Below are 21,436 nucleotides of genomic sequence, written 5' to 3'. Positions count from 1 at the left end.
AGCAACAGGACGTAGCATCTACAACATGCACTATGGAAATTCACCAAAACTCTTCCAAACCCATGATCGCTGCTGTCCAGAAAGTCAAGGACAGCAGGCATGTGGTAACCTCATCACCTGCAAGCCGCACATCATCCTGACTTGGAAATATTATCGCAGTTCCTTCAGTATGGCTGAGTCAAAATCCTGGAACTCCCCCCCCCGCCGACCAAATATGATTCTGGGTCTACCTACAGCACATGGAATGAAGCAGTTCAAGAATACACTTCACCACCACCTTCTCAAGGTCCAAAGAGCGATGCCCACATTCTTTGAAGGAATAGTAAATAAAAATAAACACTTTTCACAACCAGATACAGCTTAGCTTGATTATAGATTCATAGAATAGATCCTTTGACCAACTCATCCATGCCAACCGGGTTTCCTAAACTGAATCATACCATTTGCCTGCCTTTGACCCATATTCCGCTAAAGCTGTCTTATCCATGTACCTGTCCAAATGTCTTTTAAATGTTATAATTCTACTCGCCTCTGCCACTTCCTTTGGCAGCTCATTCAGTACACACACCACCCTCTGTGTGAAAAAGGTGCCCCTCAGGACCTTTTTAAATCTTTCCACTCTCATTTTAAACCTATGCCATATAATATTGGACTTCTCTACCTTTGGGAAAAGACCTTGGCTATTCCCCTTACAATACATTTCAAGATTTTATAAACCTTTATAAGATTACCCTTCAGCCTCCGACACTCCAGAGAAAAATGTCCCAGACTATCTATCCTCTCCTTATAGCTCAAACCCTCAAGTCTTGGTAACATCCTTGTAAATCCTTTTTGCATCCTCTCCAGTTTCATTACATCCTTCCTACAACAGGGCAAAAAAATTGTGACTCATTCGGGCAAAGCCAGATGTGTTTACTGTTCTAGATTGTCTCATGGACTTTTCTAATTGAGAAGCCTGCATGGATAGAATCAACTTTGGTTAGATACCACTCATCGACTATGATCCCAGGTGTCTGCAACATGTTTGGGAACAAAAGTGAGGACATTTATCTTTTGTGTTTGAATCTGTCTGACCATTTAAATTACTCCTCCCCATACAGGAACGTCTTCTGTTGTCAGTACTTCCGAGGCATGTTGCCATGGAGATGAAGGCCGATATTAATGCAAAGCAAGAGGATATGATGTTCCACAAGATTTATATACAGAAGCATGACAACGTCAGGTAGGTAATACGTCTCAACTTGGCCTCTGCGGCCAGTTCATCAATACCAGTGCACTTTGTAGAGGAATCCAAACAGGCAGTGACTGTTTTTTTTAGTTCAAAGGGAGGTATACAGTTGTGTCCCCTGAGGGAGTGGTAATTAGATTACATCTGTTTTCGATGTTTACTTATGCCATGAACCTGGGTGTAATGCCAGGCATATTATCTAAATGGTGTGAGATTGAAGAGTTCACAGATGTGGAGGGATCTGTGCATCTTAGAAATTTAGAAGCATCGAAAATAGGAGCAGGAGTGGGCCATTCCGCCCTTCCAACTTGCTTTAACTATTCAATAGGACTGTGGCTGGTCATCCAACTCAGTATCCTGTTCCCGTTTTCACACTGTATCCTTTAGCCCTAAGAGCTATATCTACATATTTCTTGAAAGTCTTTAATGCTTTGGTCTCAACATTTTGGCAGAGAATTGCACAGGCTCATCAATCTCTGAAGAAATCTCTCCTCATTTCTGTCCTGAAAGGTTTGCCCCTTCTCCTTTGACTGTGACTCCTGGTTCTGGATTTCCTGGTAATCAAGAGAATCCTTCCTGCATCTATTCTGTCTCACCTTGTTAGAATTATACAGCTTTTATGATGCATGAATTGTAAAAGATGTAGGAAGTAATTAGGAAGGAGTGTTATTTATTGCAGGGTGGATTTGAATATAAAATAGGGAGGTTACGCTTTGGATATACTTCACAATTATAGTTTTGAAGGATAGGATAGATTTAAGGTAAAGTGCAGAGATTTAGGGTGAGATGTAAGGAAACTTCTTTTCACTGGGACTGTGGTGAGAATCTTAAACTCATTGCCTGTAAGGATAATAGAGGCAGAAACCTTCACAATATTTAATAAGTGTTTAGATGTACTTCAACGCTCACTTGCACTGTCAAGATATATCGTCTCAGTGCTGGAAAATGGGATTAGAATAGTTAGGTGAGTTGCTTTTGACTGGTGCAGACTTGATGGGCTGAAGGGCCTTTTCTTGCGCTGTAGACCCCTATGACCCTATAACATTTAATGTTGCTGCAAGGCTTGTATCTACTGGACTTCAGAAGATTAACAGATGAGTTGATTGAGACATTGAAGATCATGATTGGCCTTAACGGGATAGATTTGGAGAAGATATTTTCTCTTGTGGATGAATCCAGAATCAGGGATAACCACTTAAGACAGAGATAAGGAAATTTTTATTTCTCGCACATGGTCATGAGTCTTTGGAACTCTATTCTTCAAAAGACAATGGAAGCAGAGTCCCTGAATATATTTAAGGCAGATTCTTCATAAGCAAGAGGTAAGTGTTATGAAAAATAGATGGGAAGCTGGAGTAATCAGATCAATCACAATCTTATAGACTGGTAGAGCAGGCTTGAGGGGCCGAGCGGCCTACTTCTGCCTCTATTTCATATATCCATAAGTCACATCTTCAAACCAGCGGACATAGAAGTTTGGTGACATAATAAACAATGAGGAATACAGAAAGTGTCGTGATTGTAACAATCAGCTGGGTGGACCTCATCAAATATAAATTCCCTGATTAGGGCTGTTAATCTGGTCCCATCAGGGAGCCCTGGCTGACAGATAATAACATTTGTATTAGATGTTCTAACACTTTGAGAGCTAGCTTTGAGGGAGCTGGACCAGTGTCAAGGACTTTCCATGTGTAAATAAAATGTGACTTGGTGACAGGATACTGGCCTCTGTGGAGGTAATTTAGTGGGGACGAAAGTAAAGTAAGTTCCTGAAGAAACTAATTTGCAGTAGTCATCTTTGAGTTGGGGTAAGCATTTCTGGCATCATGCCATTACTTGGGAAGTTTGACTCGTGTGACTCTGCAGCTAAAGACTGGGTCCAGTATGTGGTTAGAATGTGATATTTTTTTCAGGTGAATTACATTGGGGCAGGTGAAAAGCAATGAGTAATTCTCCTGACAGCTTGTGGACCTGCAGCTTTTTCAGTTATTAGGAGCCTGACATTTCTTGAGGGGCCAGATATTAAAATCTTTCTCGAGTTGACGGATTTAGTTAAGGAATATTATGACCCTAAAATACCCTTAATTCTGATACGCTGTCATTTTTATTCAACAATTCGAGAATCAGGGGAATGCAAATCGAGATTTTTGACTAGGTTTAGGTGACTGGCAGAGGCATGTGACTTTGTTTTAACTCTTAAAGAGATGCTTAGAGATTGGTTGGTAAATGGGATGAATAATGTAACCATGCAAAAGCACCTATAAGCGAAGCCCAATTGGACCTCAAATAGGAGAAAGTGAGGACTGCAGAAGCTGGAGGTTAGACAAAAGAGTGTGGTGCTGGAAAAGCACAGCAGGTCAGACACCATCAGGAAAGTTTTATGATGAAGGGCTTATGCCCAAAACGTCAATTCTCCTGCTCCTCGGATTCTGCCTAACCTGCTGTGCTTTTCCCGTAACACACTCTTGTCTGAACTCCACTAGGGTCATCCAGGGATTTCCAAAAGGAAGATGTTCGCAGGAGGTTTATGTCTTGTGGCCAGGCTTGAATGCAAACATAGCCATGTGGATAGGGCAGTGCCCAGAGTGCCATCAAGGACAAAAGTTACCACCAGCAACTCCTCCATATCCAGGGAAATGGCCAAGTAAACCCTGGACTCGGTTACACATTCGACTGTGCAGTTCCTTTCATGGGCTCAATGTTCTTAGTCATTGTAGGTGCTCACTCAAGGTGGTTGGACGTGCATAGAGTTCTTTCAACAAACATGGGAACAACGATAGAAAAACTGTGCGCATCTTTTGCATTACACGGACTCCTGGGAGTGCTGGTCAATAATAGGGCATCATTCACCAGCAGGGAATTTGAATATTTCCTGAAGTCGAATCAATTCGACACAAAAGGACAGATCCAAGCCATCCATCGTCTAATAATCAGGCAGAAAGAGCAGTCCAAACTTTGAAGGCAGGCTTAGAGAAACAGCCTACAGCTTCAGTAGATAGCAAACTCTCCTGGTTCCTATTTGATTATAGGAACACCCATCAACAACAGGGATCACTCTAGCATCGCTCTAGCTAATGAGGAGAAGACTCTGCACCAAGTTAAATCTGATCTTCCCGGACCTGGGGTGGGGTGAGAGTGAAATGGCATCAGGAATGCCAGTGCCATACGCTAGACTCCACCAAGTGAGAGAGACGGTTTACTATTTAGGATGAGGTTTAGTGCAGGAACCACGAAAATGGCCCTACATGGGTAAGAAACTTGGTTGATGCAAGGTCAAGACCAATGATGTAAAAGGTTTGGGTCAGAGCGATGGTCCTGAAACAGCACGTGGACCATATGAAAGCCACTAACTCACAAACGGTGTGGGAACAAAATGTGCCCTGCTCCTCAGAACAGTTGGAAAGGCTGTGAGAACCTGTGAGTTCTACCATCCTAGGCAGAAGTAGGTACTGCACTCCAGGATTCGTGATGAAGGGCTTTTGCCCGAAACGTCAATTTTCCTGCTCCTTGATGCTGCCTGACCTGCTGTGCTTTTCCAGCACCACTCTAATCTTGGTTCTATCTTTCTGTCAAGTGTTGAAGTTACCTCTGAATCTGAGATGGACACGGCAGATCTCGCTGCATCAAAGCCTTTGCTGTCTGAAGAGGAGAGTGAATTTCTTGCTGAGGTGCTCTGGGTGCAAGAGCCAAGCTCCTGTGCATTATATGCTGTCCGTATCAGAGTAACCTGATCGGGTGCAGAAAATACACCCCAGAAAGTGCCACAAGAAAAGGGACTGGCATATATCCTCAGACGCATAAGGGTTAGGATGTAGTGATTGTAACAAGGTCAGCCAGATAGACCTCATAGAATATGAGTTCTCTGATTGGGGTTGTACATCTGGTCTGACAGATTACAAGAGGTGTGTCAAACATTCTGACACTGAGAGTTGGATGTGAGGGAGCTGGACCAGTAGGTCAAGCACTTTCTATATGTAAATAATGAGTGACTTGGTGAAGGGACACCAGCCTCTGTGGAGTTACTTCAGGAAGAAATTTAAGGAGAACATTTACCACTGAAATGGGTAGGACATAGATCCATAAAATATAATGCAGAGGAATACTCAGTGAAGAAAAAGTGTTTTTTCACCATCAACTTCCAGAAAGTGAGCAGTACATGGAATTTGCTAACAACTTCCACCCTGCCCTCAAATTCACTTGGTCTATATTGGACACCTCCCTCCCTTTTCTTGATCTCTCTGTTTCCATCTCGGGCGACTCAGTGAAGAAAAAGTGTTTGGAAGAATTAGGAAAGGCAATAGAACATAAATGGCACAATTCTGCATGATATGCCCAAACAGAGGGCCCTGTGGAGTGAATGTGCAGTCATCTCTGAAGATGACAGGACAGGTTGATAAATCTGTTCATGGTGCATATGGGAGTGTAAAATCAAATAAGTCATACTAAATCATTACATTGGCCTTGGCTGGAGTATTGTATCCAATCCTGGGTGCTACGTTTTAAGCAGGATGTCACAGCCTTAGAAAATTTAAGAGATCTATGAGAATGGTGTTGGGGCAGGGGAGGGGTAAGGAAATGCTAAGGTTCCCTGGATAGACAAGTGGAATTGAATTAAAGGAAGATTTAACGGACGTGTTCAAAATTTTGAAGGATTTTGATTCATTGGGAAAAAACTATTTCCTTTGGCAGAGAAGGCAATAATAAGGAAACAGAGATTTAAATAAATTGACTAAAGTACAGGAGAGGTAGATGAGGTAAAGGCCTATTCCCCACTGCATTGCTCTAAACATCTGCCCCCGCTAACATAATAAAGATAGGGTTCCCCTTGTCCTCACTTACCAACCCACCAGCTTCCACTCCAATGTATCATCCTGAAATACCCCTTCCAAATTAGACCTCTCCACCCAGAACATCTTGCCTTCCGCAAGGACTGTTCCCTTCGACACTGCCTGGTTCATGCCACACTCTCCACCAACCCCTGGTACCTTCCCCTGTAAGCAAAAAAGATGTAACACCTGCCCATACATACCTTACTTCACCTCCAACCAGGGCCCAAAACAGTCTTTCCAGGTGGGATAGAGGTTCACCTGCATCTCCTCCAACTATTCTATTGTATCCGGTGCTCCCGATGTAGTCTTCTCTAAATTGGTGAGATCCAACGTAAACTAGGTGTCCTTTTTACAGAACATCTTTGCTGTGCCTGCAGTGGCCAGCCTGATCTGCCGGTCACCGCCCATTTCAATTCCCCTCCCACTCCCGCTCTGACATGTCCATCCTCAGCCTCCTCCATTACCACAGTGAATCCGACTGCACATTTGAAGAAACAACATCTCATCTTCTGCCTGGGCATCTACAGCCCAGAGGACCTAACACGGAGTTCTCAACTTTAAAATAAAGTTTCCACTCTTTATAGCCCCGCCTCCTCCCTTCCATTCCACCTACTGACACTTTCTTCCAGCTACCAATTGGATTCAGCCCTCCCGTCGCCAAGCCAGCTCATACCCCTATCTGAGTTCACCTATCACTACCTCGACATTCTGCTACTCTCCCCACCCCACCCACCCTATCTATTATCTGGAGCTACCCCTACAACAACATCTAGTCCTGAAGAAGAGTTATACCCAAAATGTTGACTTCTCCACCTCCTGATGCTGCTTGGCTTGCGTGTTCTTCCAGCACCCTGCCAATCTACTTGGATTCCAGCATATGCAGTTTTTTTTATCTCCAAACGTCATGCCCAGGTTTGGCAGGACTGCAGAGCTTAGATCTGATCCATTGGTAGTGGGATTGTTTAGTCCTGTAACCTGCTGCTTCTGCAGTTGGGCTGCAGTAGTCCTGTTTGGTAGCTTCACCAGCTTGATACCTCATTTTTAGGTGGGCCCAGTGCTGTCCTGCACTCTTTATTGAACAGGATTGATTGCCTGGCTTGATGGTAATGGTGGATATGCTGGGCCATGAGATTGCAGATTGTGATTCAGTGTAATTCTTCTTCTGATGTCCACCTCATGGATGTCCAGTCTTGAATTGCTAGATCCATTCAATGCCTATTCCGTTTACAACAGTGATAATGCCACATAACACATTGAATGGTATTCTCGGTGTAAAGGCAGGACTTTGTCTCCACAGGAACTGTACAGTGGTTGCTCTTACCGATACTGTCAAGGACGGATGTACCTGTGCCAGGCAGATTGGTGAGAATTAGGCCACATATGGCTTTACCTCTTCTTGGTCATTTCATCGCCTGCTGCAGATCCAGTCTAGCAGCAATGTCCTTTAAGACCATACCAGCTTGATCAGTAGAGCTGCTGCCAAGGTGTTCTTAGTGATGGACATTGAAGTCCCCCATCCAAAGTACATTCTGGCCCTTGCCGCCCGCAATGCTTCCTCCAAGTGTTGTTTGACATGGAGGAGTACTGGTTCATCAGCCAAAGGAGGACAGTATGTGGTAATGAGCAGGATGTTTCCTCGCATAATCGACCTGATGCCATAACACTTCATGGAATGCAGAATCAGTGCTGAGCACTCCCAGGCAGGTCCCTTCCAACTGTACGCTATAGCTCTACCATCTCTGCTATGTCTGTCTTGATAGTGGAACAGGACATACTCAGGGATAGTGATGGTGGTGTCTCGGGCATTATTTGTAAGGTCTGATTCTATGAGTATGACTATGTCAGACTGTCGCTTGACTACAAGGTGGGACAGCTCCCCCAATTTTGGCACAAGTGCCCATCGGCTGTTTGCCGATGTCATTTTTGGTCCCGAGGTTGATGCCTGGTGGACCATCCAGCCTTCACCTGTACTAGCCTTCACCACCTGAAGATTAAGTCATCTAGTGACAGTAAGAATGAAAAGATGACTTAAGAGAATAAGAATGACGTCCAGATTCTGGATTAGTGGTGGTGGAAGAGCACAGCAGTTCAGCAGCATGCTCCTTGGATGCTGCCTGAACTGCTGTGCTCTTCCAGCACCACTGATCCAGAATCTGGTTTCCAGCATCTGCAGTCATTGTTTTTACCAAGAATGATGTCCAGTTGAGCTGTTAAGGGATGGGTGAAGGGGTGTGGGGGAGTCGGCTGGGAATGGGGTGCATGTGTGGCTGGCACTGTCATAGAGTCATAGACGTCTACAGCATGGAAGCAGGCCCTTTGGCCCAACGTGTCCATGCTGCCCAGTTTTCACAATTTAAACTAATCACATTTGCCTGCATTTGGTCTCTATCCCTCCATACCTATCCCATCCATGTACCTTATCTAAATGTTTCTTAAATAATGGAATTCCACTCTCTTCCATCACTACCTCTGGCAGCCTGTTCCAGGCACTCACCATCCTCTGGGTGAAACAATTGTCCCTCTGGACCCTTTTGTATCTTTCCCCTTTCACCTTAAACCTATGTCCTCGAGTTTCAGACTCCCCTACCATGGGGAAAAGTGATAGGCTATCTGCCTTTTCTCTGCCTCTCATGATTTTCATGGAGTTTGATGGGGGTGAACCAGGAGGTTCAGACACTTCAGAGAAAAATGTCTATGATGTGTTCTTCTGCCTGTTCTATTCCTGGCCTCTGTGTGATGAGCTACATTCCCAGCTGGAATGCTATTAGACATTGAGAATGTCGGACAGAGACAGAGTCACATTGTAGAGAAGAATAGAGGAACTAGCCACAGGGATCTTGCATAAAGAACATTGACTTCAGTGAGATCTTGGTTTCTTGAAACTTCAAACAGCTTAGTATTCTCAGCAGTACTCTTGAGTTCTGAAACTCCACGATATAATAAGGTGACCCTCTATCTTTTGTATTTTTTGGAAGAAAGGGTGGTATTGGCCTAGTGGTGTTATCGATAGACTATTAACCAAGTGATCCAGGTACTGGTATGGAGTCTGGGGTTTGAATACCATTATGGCAGATGGTAGAATTTGAATTGAATTTTTAAAAATTAAGAGTCTAACGAAGATCATAAAATGATTTTCAGGGGAAAAAAATCCCCATTTGGTTCACACAATATCCTTTAGGAAACTGCTATGCTTACTGGATCTGACTTATATGTGACTTCAGACCCACAGCAATTTAGTTGACTCTTACCTGTTTTCTGGCAATTAGGGATGGGTGACATATGCTGGTCTGGCAGCAAACCCACATCCTGTGGATAAAAGATAATGTTTGTCCTTGTGAGGATAAAGCTATTGAGTGCTTTTGGGATGACAAAGAATAGGAAGATTTGTATTTATATAGTTAAAAATCACACAACACCAGGTTATAGTCCAACAGGTTTAATTGGAAGCACTAGCTTTCGGAGCGACGCTCCTTCATCAGGTGGTTGTGGAGGACACAATTGTAAGGCACAGAATTTATAGCAAAAGTTTACAGTGTGATATAACTGAAATTATACATTGAAAAATACCTTGATTGTCTGTTGAGTCTTTCATCTGTTCGAATACCATGATAGTTTCACTTCTTGCATGTGTAAATCACAAAACTTTTTTTTAAAGTTGGATTCTCAGGTTAACTGTAACAATTGGTGTTAGATAGACAATATGTTGAAAGTGTTAGCCCCCTGTGTTCTCTGTCTATGCCATGATATATTTAGACTGATTCTAATCTAAAAAGTGAGATAACAGAGTTTTATATAAATTCATGCAGTTTTTGAGCAAAGTACAATGTAACTCTGCAAGTACAAATTCACCCCACAAATGTACATATGTGTGTGTGTGTGTATCTGTCTGGGTTGGGGGGTTGTGAGTGTGAGAGGGAGTGTGTATGTGTGTGTATGTGAGTGTACAGTGTCTTAAGTCTGTGAGGGGGGTGCATGTGTGAGTGTGGGAGTGTGTGTGTCTGTAAGGGTGTGTGTGAGTGTCTGTGTGCATGTCTGTATATGTGTGTCCGTGTGTATGTGTGTGTATAGGACTGCCTGTGTGTGTGTGTGAGTAGGAGTGTCTGTGTGTGTGTGTAGTGCAATGGTGGTCACCTGTAATGTAACATGAACCCAAGGTCCCGGTTGAGGCCCTCCCTATAGGTATGGAACTTAGCTATCAGCCTCTGCTCGGCCACTTTTCTCTGCTGCCTGTCCCGAAGTTCGCCTTGGAGGATGGTCACCCGAAGGTCCGAGGACAAATGTCCTGGACCAATGAAGTGTTCCCCAATTGGGAGGGAACCCTCCTGTCTGCTGATTGTTGTGCGGTGCCCATTCATCCGTTACCGTAGCCTTTGCTCGGTTTCCCCAATGTACCATGCCTCAGGGCATCCTTAACTGCAACGTATAAGATAGACTACGTTGGCTGAGTCACATGACTACCTGCCACGTACATGGTGGGAGTGCCCCACGCGTGATGGTGGTATCCATGTCCACACTCTGACACGTCTTGCAGCGCCGACCAAGACAGGGTTATATGGAGCACCTTTTGTGGTTAGCGCAGTTGTATGGACATCTAGTTTATGATGTTTGACACTAACCAGTGGGTTCAATTCCATTACTGGTTGAGGTCAGTACAAAAGACCTTCTCAACCTCATAATTCACTTGAAGCATGGTGCCCCTCAGATTAAACTATCACCAGTTGTCTCTGTCCAATGAGAAGGTAGCCCTGTGGTCCTCTGGGACTATGGCAGCTTTGCTTTCACAATCACTAGACATTGCAAAAGGCTTTGAATTGTAGCTGCAGTTGTGATGAAGGAAACACAGCAGTTAGGTTGTGCACAGCAAGCTCCCACAACCAGCAATGTCAGCATAACTGGATCATCTGTTGTTTTCTTGTGACGCTGATTGAAGGATAAGTAAGGTGTACCCGGGAGAACTCCCTTGCTCATCTCTGCAGTAGTGCAGTATATTCTATCCACACACCCAAGCAAGCAAACTTAGTTTAACATCTCACCTGAAAGACAGCATCTCCGACATTGCAGCACTCCCTCAGTACTGCCAGCCTTGACATTGATACCTGAATCTTGGTGTGGGATTTGAGCCCAAATCCTTGTAGCACACAGACAAGTGTGGAACTAAATGAGCTACAGATAACGCGAAATTGGGCGTGTTAATTTGGTGAAAGATATATTATATCAGAAAAATGAGACCTCTTTAAGAATAAATAGGGTGGCTCACTGGTTAGCACTGTTGCTTCATAGCGCAAGGGACCCAGGTTTGATTCCCGCCTTGGGCACGTTCTCCCTGTGTCAGCATAGGTTTCTTCCAGGTGCTCCTGTTTCCTACCACAGTCCAAAGATGTGCAGGTTAAGTGGACTGGCCATGGGAAATTAGAGTCTAGATTAGAGTGGTGCTAGAAAAGCACAGCAGGTCAAGCAGCATCCGAGGAGCCAGGAAAATCGATGTTTCAGGCAAAAGCCCTTCATCAGGAATGAAGGCAGGGAGCCTCCGGGGTGGAAAGATAAATGGGAGGGGATGGGGCTGGGGAGAAGGTAGCTAAGAGTACAATAGGTGGATGGGGGTGGGGATGAAGATGATAGGTCAGAGAGGAGGGTGGAGCGGATAGGTGGGAAGGAAGATTGGCAGGTAGGACAGGTCATGAGGATGGTGTTGATCTGGCAGTTTGGAACCTGCCAATCCTCCTTCCCACCTATCTGTTGATTTTCCTGCTCCTCGGATGCTACCTGACCTGCTGTGCTTTTCCAGCACCACTCTAATCTAGATACTGAATTCCAACATCTGCAGTCCTCACATTTGTCTGGCCATGGGAAATTGTCCCATAGCATCTAGGGGTGTGCAGAGGTTAGGTGGATCAGCCATAGTAAATGCAGGGTTACGGAGCTAGGATGGGGAGTTGGATCTGGGTGAGATGCTCTTTGGAGGACAATGAAGACTCGGTGGGCTGAATGGTCTGTTTCTGCACTATAGAAATTCTACAAATGCTGCATTTAAATATCACTCATAACGTAGTAAAATATCCGATTATTCTTTGCAGTGGTATTAATCAGACAGTAAAAGAAGGAAATATTGAGGACAGGTTGTCAATGTAATGGTTTTTAAGGATTGTCTTTGCTGGAGATATATTCATGGAAAGGGGTTTAAGGAAGTGTTATATGGGTGAGGTGGCTTGACGAAGCCATGGTCTGCAAGGTGGGGACAAAGAGAGTAAGAGGCATGCAAAAGGCCAGATTTTGAGTGGTATGGTGGCTCAATGGTTAGTGATGCTGCCTCATAGTGCCAGGGACCCAGGTTCAATTCAAACCTTGGGTGACTGTCTTCCCATGTCTGCGTAGGTTTCTGCCAGGTGCTCTGGTTTTTTCTCACAGTCCAAAGATATGCAGGTTAGGTGGATTGGCCAGGCTAAATTGTCCGTAGCATCCAGTGATTGGCAGGTTAGAGGGATTAACCGTGGTAAATGCAGGGTTACAGGAGTAGGTTCGGGGCTGGGTGGGATGCTCTTCGGAGGGATTCTGCAGACTCAGTGGGCTGAATGGCCTCTTTCTGCACTATAGAGATTCTTTGAGAGATCTCAGAGAGTCGTGGAGCTGTAGGGAGTGACAGGGTTTGGGAGGGGGAGGGTGGGAGGAGCTGTAAACAGCGACAGGATTAGCAACTACATGAATTTGAATATGTTGCCTCTATATTAAAAACACCAGTTTTTGATGGCTTGCTTCACAGCAGGTAGTCAGTTTAGCATTTTGAGCAGACGATGTCTCTGGTTTTACTATTTGCAGCATACAGGTTAAATATATTTGTTTTATTAACACTGTTCAAGTTGAAGTGCTAATTAAAGGCACTTAATAATAGCAGCGAAGAATTTTACAACTCTATTCAGTGGACTGTAGTTTAAACAAATTCAACTGAGTAAGAGCAATCTGCTAGCTTTGTTGTAATTCCAATGATTGTTTTTATGGAATGCAGGCTGACATACTTGTATAGCAGGAATATCAGGATCTTATTCTGAACAGTGTTTTAACAGCAGACAGTTTGAATTATTAATGATAAAAACGGAAAATTCTGGAAATATTCAACAGGTCAAGCAGCTTCTGTGCAGAGAGAGATAGGGTTAATGTTTCAGGCTGATGACTCTCCATCAGGACTGGGAAAAGCTGGAAATATCATCGACATTGTAAAATAGGACTGGGAGGAGGGACAAAAGAGAACAGCTGTAGTAGTTGCACGTGAGGAGAAATTAAATAAGAAGAGTTGGTGGTACGGGGTTGGCAATAGTAGGACGAGTAAAGAAACAAATAATATGCCCAAAGGAGGTGAGAGTTGCAGAACGATGAACAGCCGCCATCCCTGTTCCCCAGTCTAAAACTAAAAATGGAGAAAAACAAGCTAAAATCAAAGCCAGCACTAAGGACCAAGGAATGGACCTGTACTCATTGGACTTTAGAATAATGAGAGGTGACCTTATTAAGGCATACAAGATTCTTAGGAACTTCCCAAGGTAGATGTGGAAAGATTTTTCCCCTTGTAGTTGAGTCGAGGACCAGAGGGTATAATCTCAGAATAAGGGGTCACACGTATAAGACAGAGATGAGGAGGGATTTCTTCTCTCAGAAAGTAGTGAATCTGTGGAATTCTTTACCAGAGAGGGTTGTTGAAACTGGATCGTTAAATACATTCAAGGCTGAGATAGACAAGTTTTTAATCAGTAAGGGAATGAAGGGTTATGGTGAATCAGGCAGGAAATGAGTTACCAAGTGACTGATATGCATAGCTGAAAATGTGTTGCTGGAAAAGCGCAGCAGGTCAGGCAGCATCCAAGGAGCAGGAGAATCGACATTTCGGGCATGAGTCCTGAAGAAGGGCTCATGCCCGAAACGTCGATTCTCCTGTTCCCTGGATGCTGCCTGACCTGCTGCACTTTTCCAGCAACACATTTTCAGCTCTGATCTCCAGCATCTGCAGTCCTCACTTTCTCCTAGACTGATATGCATAGCCTACGTACAATCTCTGATGCAGGAGGGGCAGAGAGGTTGGGGGAAATTGAAGGATGGGTTGTCTGGGTTCCATCATACTTCATTCTCTGTCAATGCTTGACTTCGGCTTGACATCAGCATTGAGACTCAAGGTGATGGCCTTCAAAGCAAGAAGGAGCACAAATTTCTTGCTACAACAAACCTGACAAACCTCATTTAGTTTTTTGAGAAACTGACCAAGCACATAGATGATGGTAGGGCAGTTGACATGGTATACATGGACTTCAATAAAGCCTTTGATAAAGTTCCACATGGTAGGCCGATGGAGAAAATTCAGAGGCATGGGATTGGAGGTGATTTAGCAGTTTGGATTAGAAACTGGCTTTCTGGAAGAAGGCAGCGAGTGGTGGTTGATGGAAAATATTCAGCCTGGAGTCCGGTTACTCGTGGTGTGCCACAAGGATTTGTTTTGGGACCACTGCTGTTTGTCATTTTTATAAATGACTTAGACGCAGGTATAGGTGGATGGGTTAGTAAGTTTGTAGATGACACTGAAGTTGGTGGAGGAGTGGACAGTGTGGAAGAATGTTGCAGGTTGCAGGGGGACTTGGATAAACTGCAGAATTGGGCTGAGAGGTGGCAAATGGAGTTCAATGCAGCTAAATGTGAGGTGATGCACTTTGGGAAGAATAACAGGAAGGCAGAGTACTGGGTCAATGGAAAGATTCTTGGTAGCATGGATGTGCAGAGGGATCTTGGAGTCCATGTACGTAGAACCCCCAGGTGGATAGTGCTATTAAGAAGGCGTACAGTGTGTTAGGTTTCCTTGGTAGAGGGATTGATGTTCCAGAGCCGCAATATCATGCTGCAACTATACAAAACGCTAGTGCGGCTACTCTTGTAATATTGTGTACAGTTCTGGTCGCCATATTTCGGGAAGGATGTGGAAGCATTGGAAAAGGTGCAGAGGAGATTTACCAGGATGTTGCCTGGTCTGGAGGGAAGGTCTTATGAGGAAAGGCTGAGAGATTTGAGTCTGTTCTCATTGGAAAGAAGAAGGCTAAGAGGGGATTTGATAGAGACATACAAGATGATCAGAGGATTAGATGGGGTAGACAGTGAAAGTCTTTTTCCTAGGATGATGACATCAGCTTGTACGAGGGGGCATAGCTACAAATTGAGGGGTGATGGATTTAAGACAGAAGTCAGAGGCAGGTTCTTTACTCAGAGAGTGGTAAGGGCGTGGAATGCCCTACCTGCCAATGTAGTTAACTCAGCCACATTAGGGAGATTTAAACAATCCTTGGATAAGCACATGGATGATGATGGGATAGTATAGGGGGATGAGCTGAGAATAGTTCACAGGTCGGTGCAACATCGAGGGCCGAAGGGCCTGTTCTACGCTGCATTGTTCTATGTTCTATGGTGAGACCGCACCTGGTGTATTGTGTACAGTTTTGGTCTCCATATCCAAGGAATGATGTTCTGGCTATGTAGGAAGTCCAAACATTACCGGACTGATTCCTGAGATAGCAGAACTGATGTATAAAGAGACATTGAATCATTTAGGATTATATTCACCAGCGTTTAGAAGAATGTATCAGAGAATCCCTACACTTCGGATGCAGGCCATTCCGCCCAATGAATCCACACCAACCCTCCAAAGAGCCCAGACCCACCCCACCCTATCCCTGCATTGCCAATGGCTAACCCACCTAACCTACACACACCCTGATCACTCTGGGCAATTTAAAAAAGCCCATCCATCTAACCTGAATATCTTTGGACAGTGGGAGGAAGCTCACACAGTTACGGGAAAGAACGTGCAAACTCCACAAAGACAGTTGCCCAAAGGCAGAATTGAACCCAGGTCCCTATGCTGTGAGACAGCAATGCTAACTACTGAGCCACCATGCCATTATGAGGGAGGATCTCATAAAATCCTATAAATTTCTAATAGGACTGGACATGGTAAATGCTGGAAGGACCTTCCCCACGATTGGGGAGACAAGAACTAGGGCTCCCATCTAAGGATATGGGATAGGTTATTTAGGACTGAGATGAGGAGACATTTCTTCATCCAGAGAGGCGGGCGGCATGGTGGCTCAGTGGTTAGCATTGCTGCCTCACAGCACCAGGGACTCGGGTTCAATTCCCGGGCAACTGTCTGTGTGGAGTTTGCACATTCTCCCCGTGTCTGCGTCGGTTTCCTCCAGGTGCTCCAGTTTCCTCCCACAATCCAAAGATGTGTAGGTCGGGTGAATTGGTCATGCTAAATTGTCCGTAGTGTTAGGTGCATTAGTCAGGGTTAAATGTTGAGGGATGGGTCTGGGTGGGTTGCTTTTCGGAGGGTCGGTGTGGACTTGTTGGGCCGAAGGGCCTGTTTCCACACTGTAGGTAATCTAATCCAGAAAATGATGAGCTGATGGAATTTTATGCCATAAGAAGTGTTTAAGGCCAGAAAATTGGATAATTCCTTCTTGAAAACAGATACAGTTCCCAGGCTAAAGGGATCAAAGGGTATGGAAAGAAAGTAGGAACCAATTGAAGTGAATTGGATGATTAGTCATGATCATGTTGAATGGTGGAGCAGCTCAAAGGCCCAGATTGTGCACTCCTACTCCTATTTTCACTATTTCTATGTATAACTATATGCAAATCCTTCCCAGATGCTTTCCCTCCACTTTAGGAGGGATTGTGCCAGATTTTCTAGGTGATAATGGCAATGGTGCACTTTTTCAATGGAGATTCTAAAGTTCCTTGAAGCACTTCCTCTCTCCTCCTGGGCTTGCTTGCCATGTCACATCTCCGGGAGATCTTGATTCGGGAGTCTTGTGTTAGGTATGTGGAGAATGTGGCCTTCCCAGCAGACCTGGTTGAACATGATCAATGCTTCAATGATGGCGATCTTGGCCTTAGTGAGAAATTGACATTTGTGTGTCTACCCTGCCAAAGGACTTGCAGGATCTTGCGGATATATTGATGGAGCTACCTCTCTCAGATTTTACTCAAGGCTGCATTTGACTGAGTGTGGCACCGAGGGGTCCCCAGCAAAACTGGAATCGGTGGGAATCAGAGGGCGAACTCTTCACTGGTTTGAGTCATACCTGGCAGATAGGAAGATGATTATGATTGTGGAAGGCCAGTCATCTCAGCTCTAGTTTAGCTCTGTAGGAGTGGTATTCTGAGCCCCACTATCTTCAGATACTTCATTAAAAACCTTACATCCATCATAGGATCAGAGGTAGGGATGTTTGCCAATGATTGCATAATATAGAAGACCGGTTGCTGATGTAGTCCGTGTTCAAATGCAGCAGGATCCAGGCAATACCCAGGGTTAGCTGACAAGTGGCAAGTAACATTTGTGCCATACAAATGCCAGCCAATCTCTATCTCCAAAAAGAAAGATTCTAACCACTGCCCCTTAATATTCAATGGTGTTGCCATCATTAAATTCCCCCGCTATCAATATCATGTGGGTTACCATTCACCTGTTCAAACATAAATACTATGGCTACAAGAGCAGGTCAGAGGCTAGGAATCCTGTAGCAAGTAATGAACCTTCTGACTCCCCAGATTCTGTCCTATCCTCTATAAGGCTCAAGTCAGGAGTACGGCGGAATATTCCCCTTTTATTTAGCAGGCACATGGATGGGTCCGTGAATATGAAGGGTTTATGGATTGGCAAATGGATTAATTTAGAATATCTGGTCGGCTTGGATGAGTTGGACCAAATGGTCTGTTTCCGTACTGTACAACTCTATGACAGTATGCTCGGACGGGTGCAGCTTCAACAACATTCAAGAGGCTGGACACCATTCAGGACAAAGCAGCCCACTTGTCTGGCACTGCATCCACAACCATCCATTCCTTCACCACTGACATTCAGTCGTTGCAGTGTGTACTTACTACAAGATGCATTGCAGAAATTCACCAGAGATCCTTCCACAGTACCTTCCAAACCATGACCACTCAATCAAGAAGGACAAGGTTTGCAGATGGATGGGAACAGCACCACTTGCAAATCCCCCTCCAAGCCACTCCTCCTCCTGACTTTGAAATATATCACTGTTCCTTCACAGTTGCTTGGTCAGATTCCTGGAATTTGCACTCTAAGGATATTCTAGATTTACCTATAGCACATGGATTGCTGCAGTTCAAGTGGCAGCTCACCCCCACCTTCTCAGGACCAGCTTTGACTCATAATAAATGCTGGTCCAGCCAGCAATGCCCATATCCCAGAAGTGAATGCAGTAAAGATCACAGCTGATCTGATTGTAATCTCACTCTTCCTGCTTATCCCTGATAACCTTTCACCCTTTGACAAGAATCTATCTATCTCTGCCTTAAAAATATTGAAATATTGTGCTTCACCACCCTTTCAGGAAAAGAGTTCCTCAGACTCATGACCCTCTGACAAATAAAAAAAAATTATTGTAATGTTTGCCTTAAGTGGGCCGCCCCATGATTCTTAAACAGTCATTTGTACTTCTGGATTCCCTCATAAGATAATGCATCTTCTCCACATCCACCCTGTCAAGACCTTCCAGGATTTCATATGTTAGAATCACATTGCCTGTTACCATTATAGAGTCATAGAGTCAAACAGCATGGAAACAGTCCCTTTGGTCCAACCATGCCACTCTGACAATAATCCCAATGCTTGGCACATATCCCTCCTAACCCGTCTCAACTCTAGTAGATACAGCGTGGCTTATCTTCCTTTCCTTATAAGGTAAGCAGTCCATTCTAGACATTGAGTTGAAGAGTGTGCTGCTGTGAAAGTACAGCCAGTCAGGCATCATCTGAGGAGCAGGAGGATCGACGTTTCGACCCTCCAAGGGCGTACACCTGAAACATCGAGTCTCTTGCTCTTCGGATGCTGCCTGACTGGCTGTGCTTTTCCAGCACCACACTCTTCGACTCTGATCTCCAGCATCTGCAGTCCTCACTTTCTCCCATTCCAGATATTGGTCTGGTAAACCTTCTCTGAACTGTGTCCTTCCTTAAACAAGGAGAGCAGTCCCATGCAAAGTACTGCATCAACTCGATCTTGGACACCATATTTAGCAATATCCTGAAGGAAGATAAAATTATCCTCCTTGGGGACTTCAGTGCCAAGGTTGGAAAGGGTTTTCAACTCTGGAAGGAAGCCATTGGAAAGGAAGGAGTCAGGAATAGCAACTCCAACCCGATTCCCCTGCTGACTAAATGTGCAGAACATCAACTGGTCATCACCAGCAGACTGTTCTTTGAAAAAGTCAAGTTCAAGATTTCTTGGAGGCATCTGCAATCAAAGCACCAGCACAGGACCAACTATGTGAGCATTTGATCCCGAGATTGAGAGGATGTCCTCATTCCCAAAGTGATGACCAGTGCAGACAATTGCTGGACACACCACTGGCACATCCATTCCTCTACGTTCATCAAATGCAACCAGCAGCGACTGAAGATGAGGAAACAGTTCAGAAAAATGTTCAATGTTGAGTGGCTTCATCTGCCAAGCAGCCTAGTCAACTTCCAAACAATGTCTTCACCAAAATCTCCAGAATCCATTTTAATAGAGTGGAGGAAATCTGGAAAGAGGTGAAGACAGACATCATCTCATGCTGTGAAGAAACCATAAAACCAGGAAACACCAAAACTGCTTTGAGGTGAATGACCACATCATCCACGCCCTCATCCAAAAGAATAGGAAAGCTTTCTGTGTCCGACAAAATGACATCATCAACAAGGCAAAGAGAACACATCAAACAGCTTAGGCACAGTTTCAAAGAAGATCTAGGCACATCAAGAAGTAATGATAGACTGAGAAAGCAAAGGGAATGCAACAAGTACATCACCCAGGGCTTCTTCAATACCACCACAATAATGTATGGATCCAACACTCTTGGCCTCAAACTGGTGCAGAGTAAGGATGTTTCCCTATAAAAGACAGCGAGAACATCAGCCTATGACGGAGCGAACAGATGAAATATCTTCAAAACTGTAATATGATATTGACAAGGATGTGTTTGATGAAATCCCCAACTTCTCATCGACCATGACCTGGGACTCACGACTGGGTGTGGCAGAAATTTAAACTGTCATTAGGCACATGAAGAATGAAAAAGCTGCTGGAGTATACAGGATACCAACGAAGATTTTCAGACTTGGAGGAAAGACTTTCTGTCTGTCCTCTAGACAATGATCACACCACTGGGGAAGGTTGTTCTTCACAAGCTGAAGAATGCTGGTGATGAAGATGGGGAAAAGGTGGACGTGATAACACATCCCTGATTGACCCCCGTTTTGACCTCAAAGATTTCTATCATATTACAATTTGTGAGGACCTTTGCCAAAATCTTGTTGTGGAGGAGAAGGGGTATCTTGATGAACTTCACTGTCCTCTTATCTGTCCTCTCTATCATTCAGTGTTCCTGAAAATCTGGTACAAAGGAGGGGATGTTGTCATCGCCACTGTCTTCAAGAAAGAGGACGAAAATGCACTGTGGGAATGTAAAAGGGAATCTCCCTGCTGTCCATTGCCAGGACATCATTGCCTGAATCCTCACATGATACCTTCTCCCAGTCTCAGAGGAAATACTTCCTGAAAGCCAGCGTGGCTTCTGACTTAACTGTGGAACTATGGAGATGATTTTCACAGCTTGGCAACTCCAAAAGAAATGCCTGGAACAATACCAACCACTGCACATGTCCTTTATTGATCTGACCAAGACTTTTGACTCTGCCAATCAAGAAATGCAATGGAAGATACTGTCAAAGGGCAGCAATCCAGTGAAGTTCATCAAGATACTCCTTCTCCTCCACAACAAGATTTTGACAACAGTCCTCACAAATGGTAATATGATAGAAATCTTTGAGGTCAAGATAGGGGTCAATCAGGGATGTGTTATCACGTCCACCTTTTCCCTGTCTTCAGCACCAGCATTCTTCAGCTTATGAAGAACAGCCTTTCCCAGTGGTGTGATCATTGTCTAGAGGACAGACAGAAAGTCTTTCAACCTCAACCGGTTGAAATCCAAGAAGAAACAATACAACCTCGCTTGAGGAACATCAGTACGTGGGTTACAATGTCATCTCTGCTCTCTTGGAAGAGAATGTCAGGCTTTGCTTAATGCCTTTGCAGAAGCATACTGATGACTTGCTCTCAACCTCAACTTTAAGAATAATCAGATACGTTACCGACCCATACTGGAGCAAGTTCTAGTCCATCCTTCCACTAAGGTCAATGGAGAAATGAATGAATTCGTTTTATTGTCACATGCACTCAAGTGAGTTCAGTGGAAAGTTTGTAATGTCACTGCTTTGGTACCATGTTAGGTACAGGGTACCCAGGTACAGATACTTAAGGATGTGTTACAGACTTGAA

At 44.4% G+C, this 21,436-nt stretch overlaps 1 protein-coding gene across 2 annotated transcripts in view; it reads left to right on the top strand.

The window, feature by feature from the left end:
- adcy5 (adenylate cyclase 5) overlaps nucleotides 1–21,436 on the top strand; it is a 424,142-nt gene that overhangs the window by 206,473 nt on the left and 196,233 nt on the right. For both annotated transcript variants that reach the window (XM_087989343.1, XM_043694258.2), the window contains exon 3: nucleotides 1,101–1,222. In XM_087989343.1, coding sequence (XP_087845469.1) covers nucleotides 1,101–1,222 — 122 coding nt within the window. The remainder of the gene's footprint in view (nucleotides 1–1,100; nucleotides 1,223–21,436) is intronic.

Source organism: Chiloscyllium plagiosum, unplaced genomic scaffold, assembly GCF_037043375.1.
Source record: "Chiloscyllium plagiosum isolate Xiang-an unplaced genomic scaffold, Cpla_swu_hap1 HiC_scaffold_7, whole genome shotgun sequence".
Taxonomy (NCBI): domain Eukaryota; kingdom Metazoa; phylum Chordata; class Chondrichthyes; order Orectolobiformes; family Hemiscylliidae; genus Chiloscyllium; species Chiloscyllium plagiosum.
Note: the sequence above shows the minus strand (reverse complement) of the source record. Positions and strands in the feature narration are given on the sequence as shown.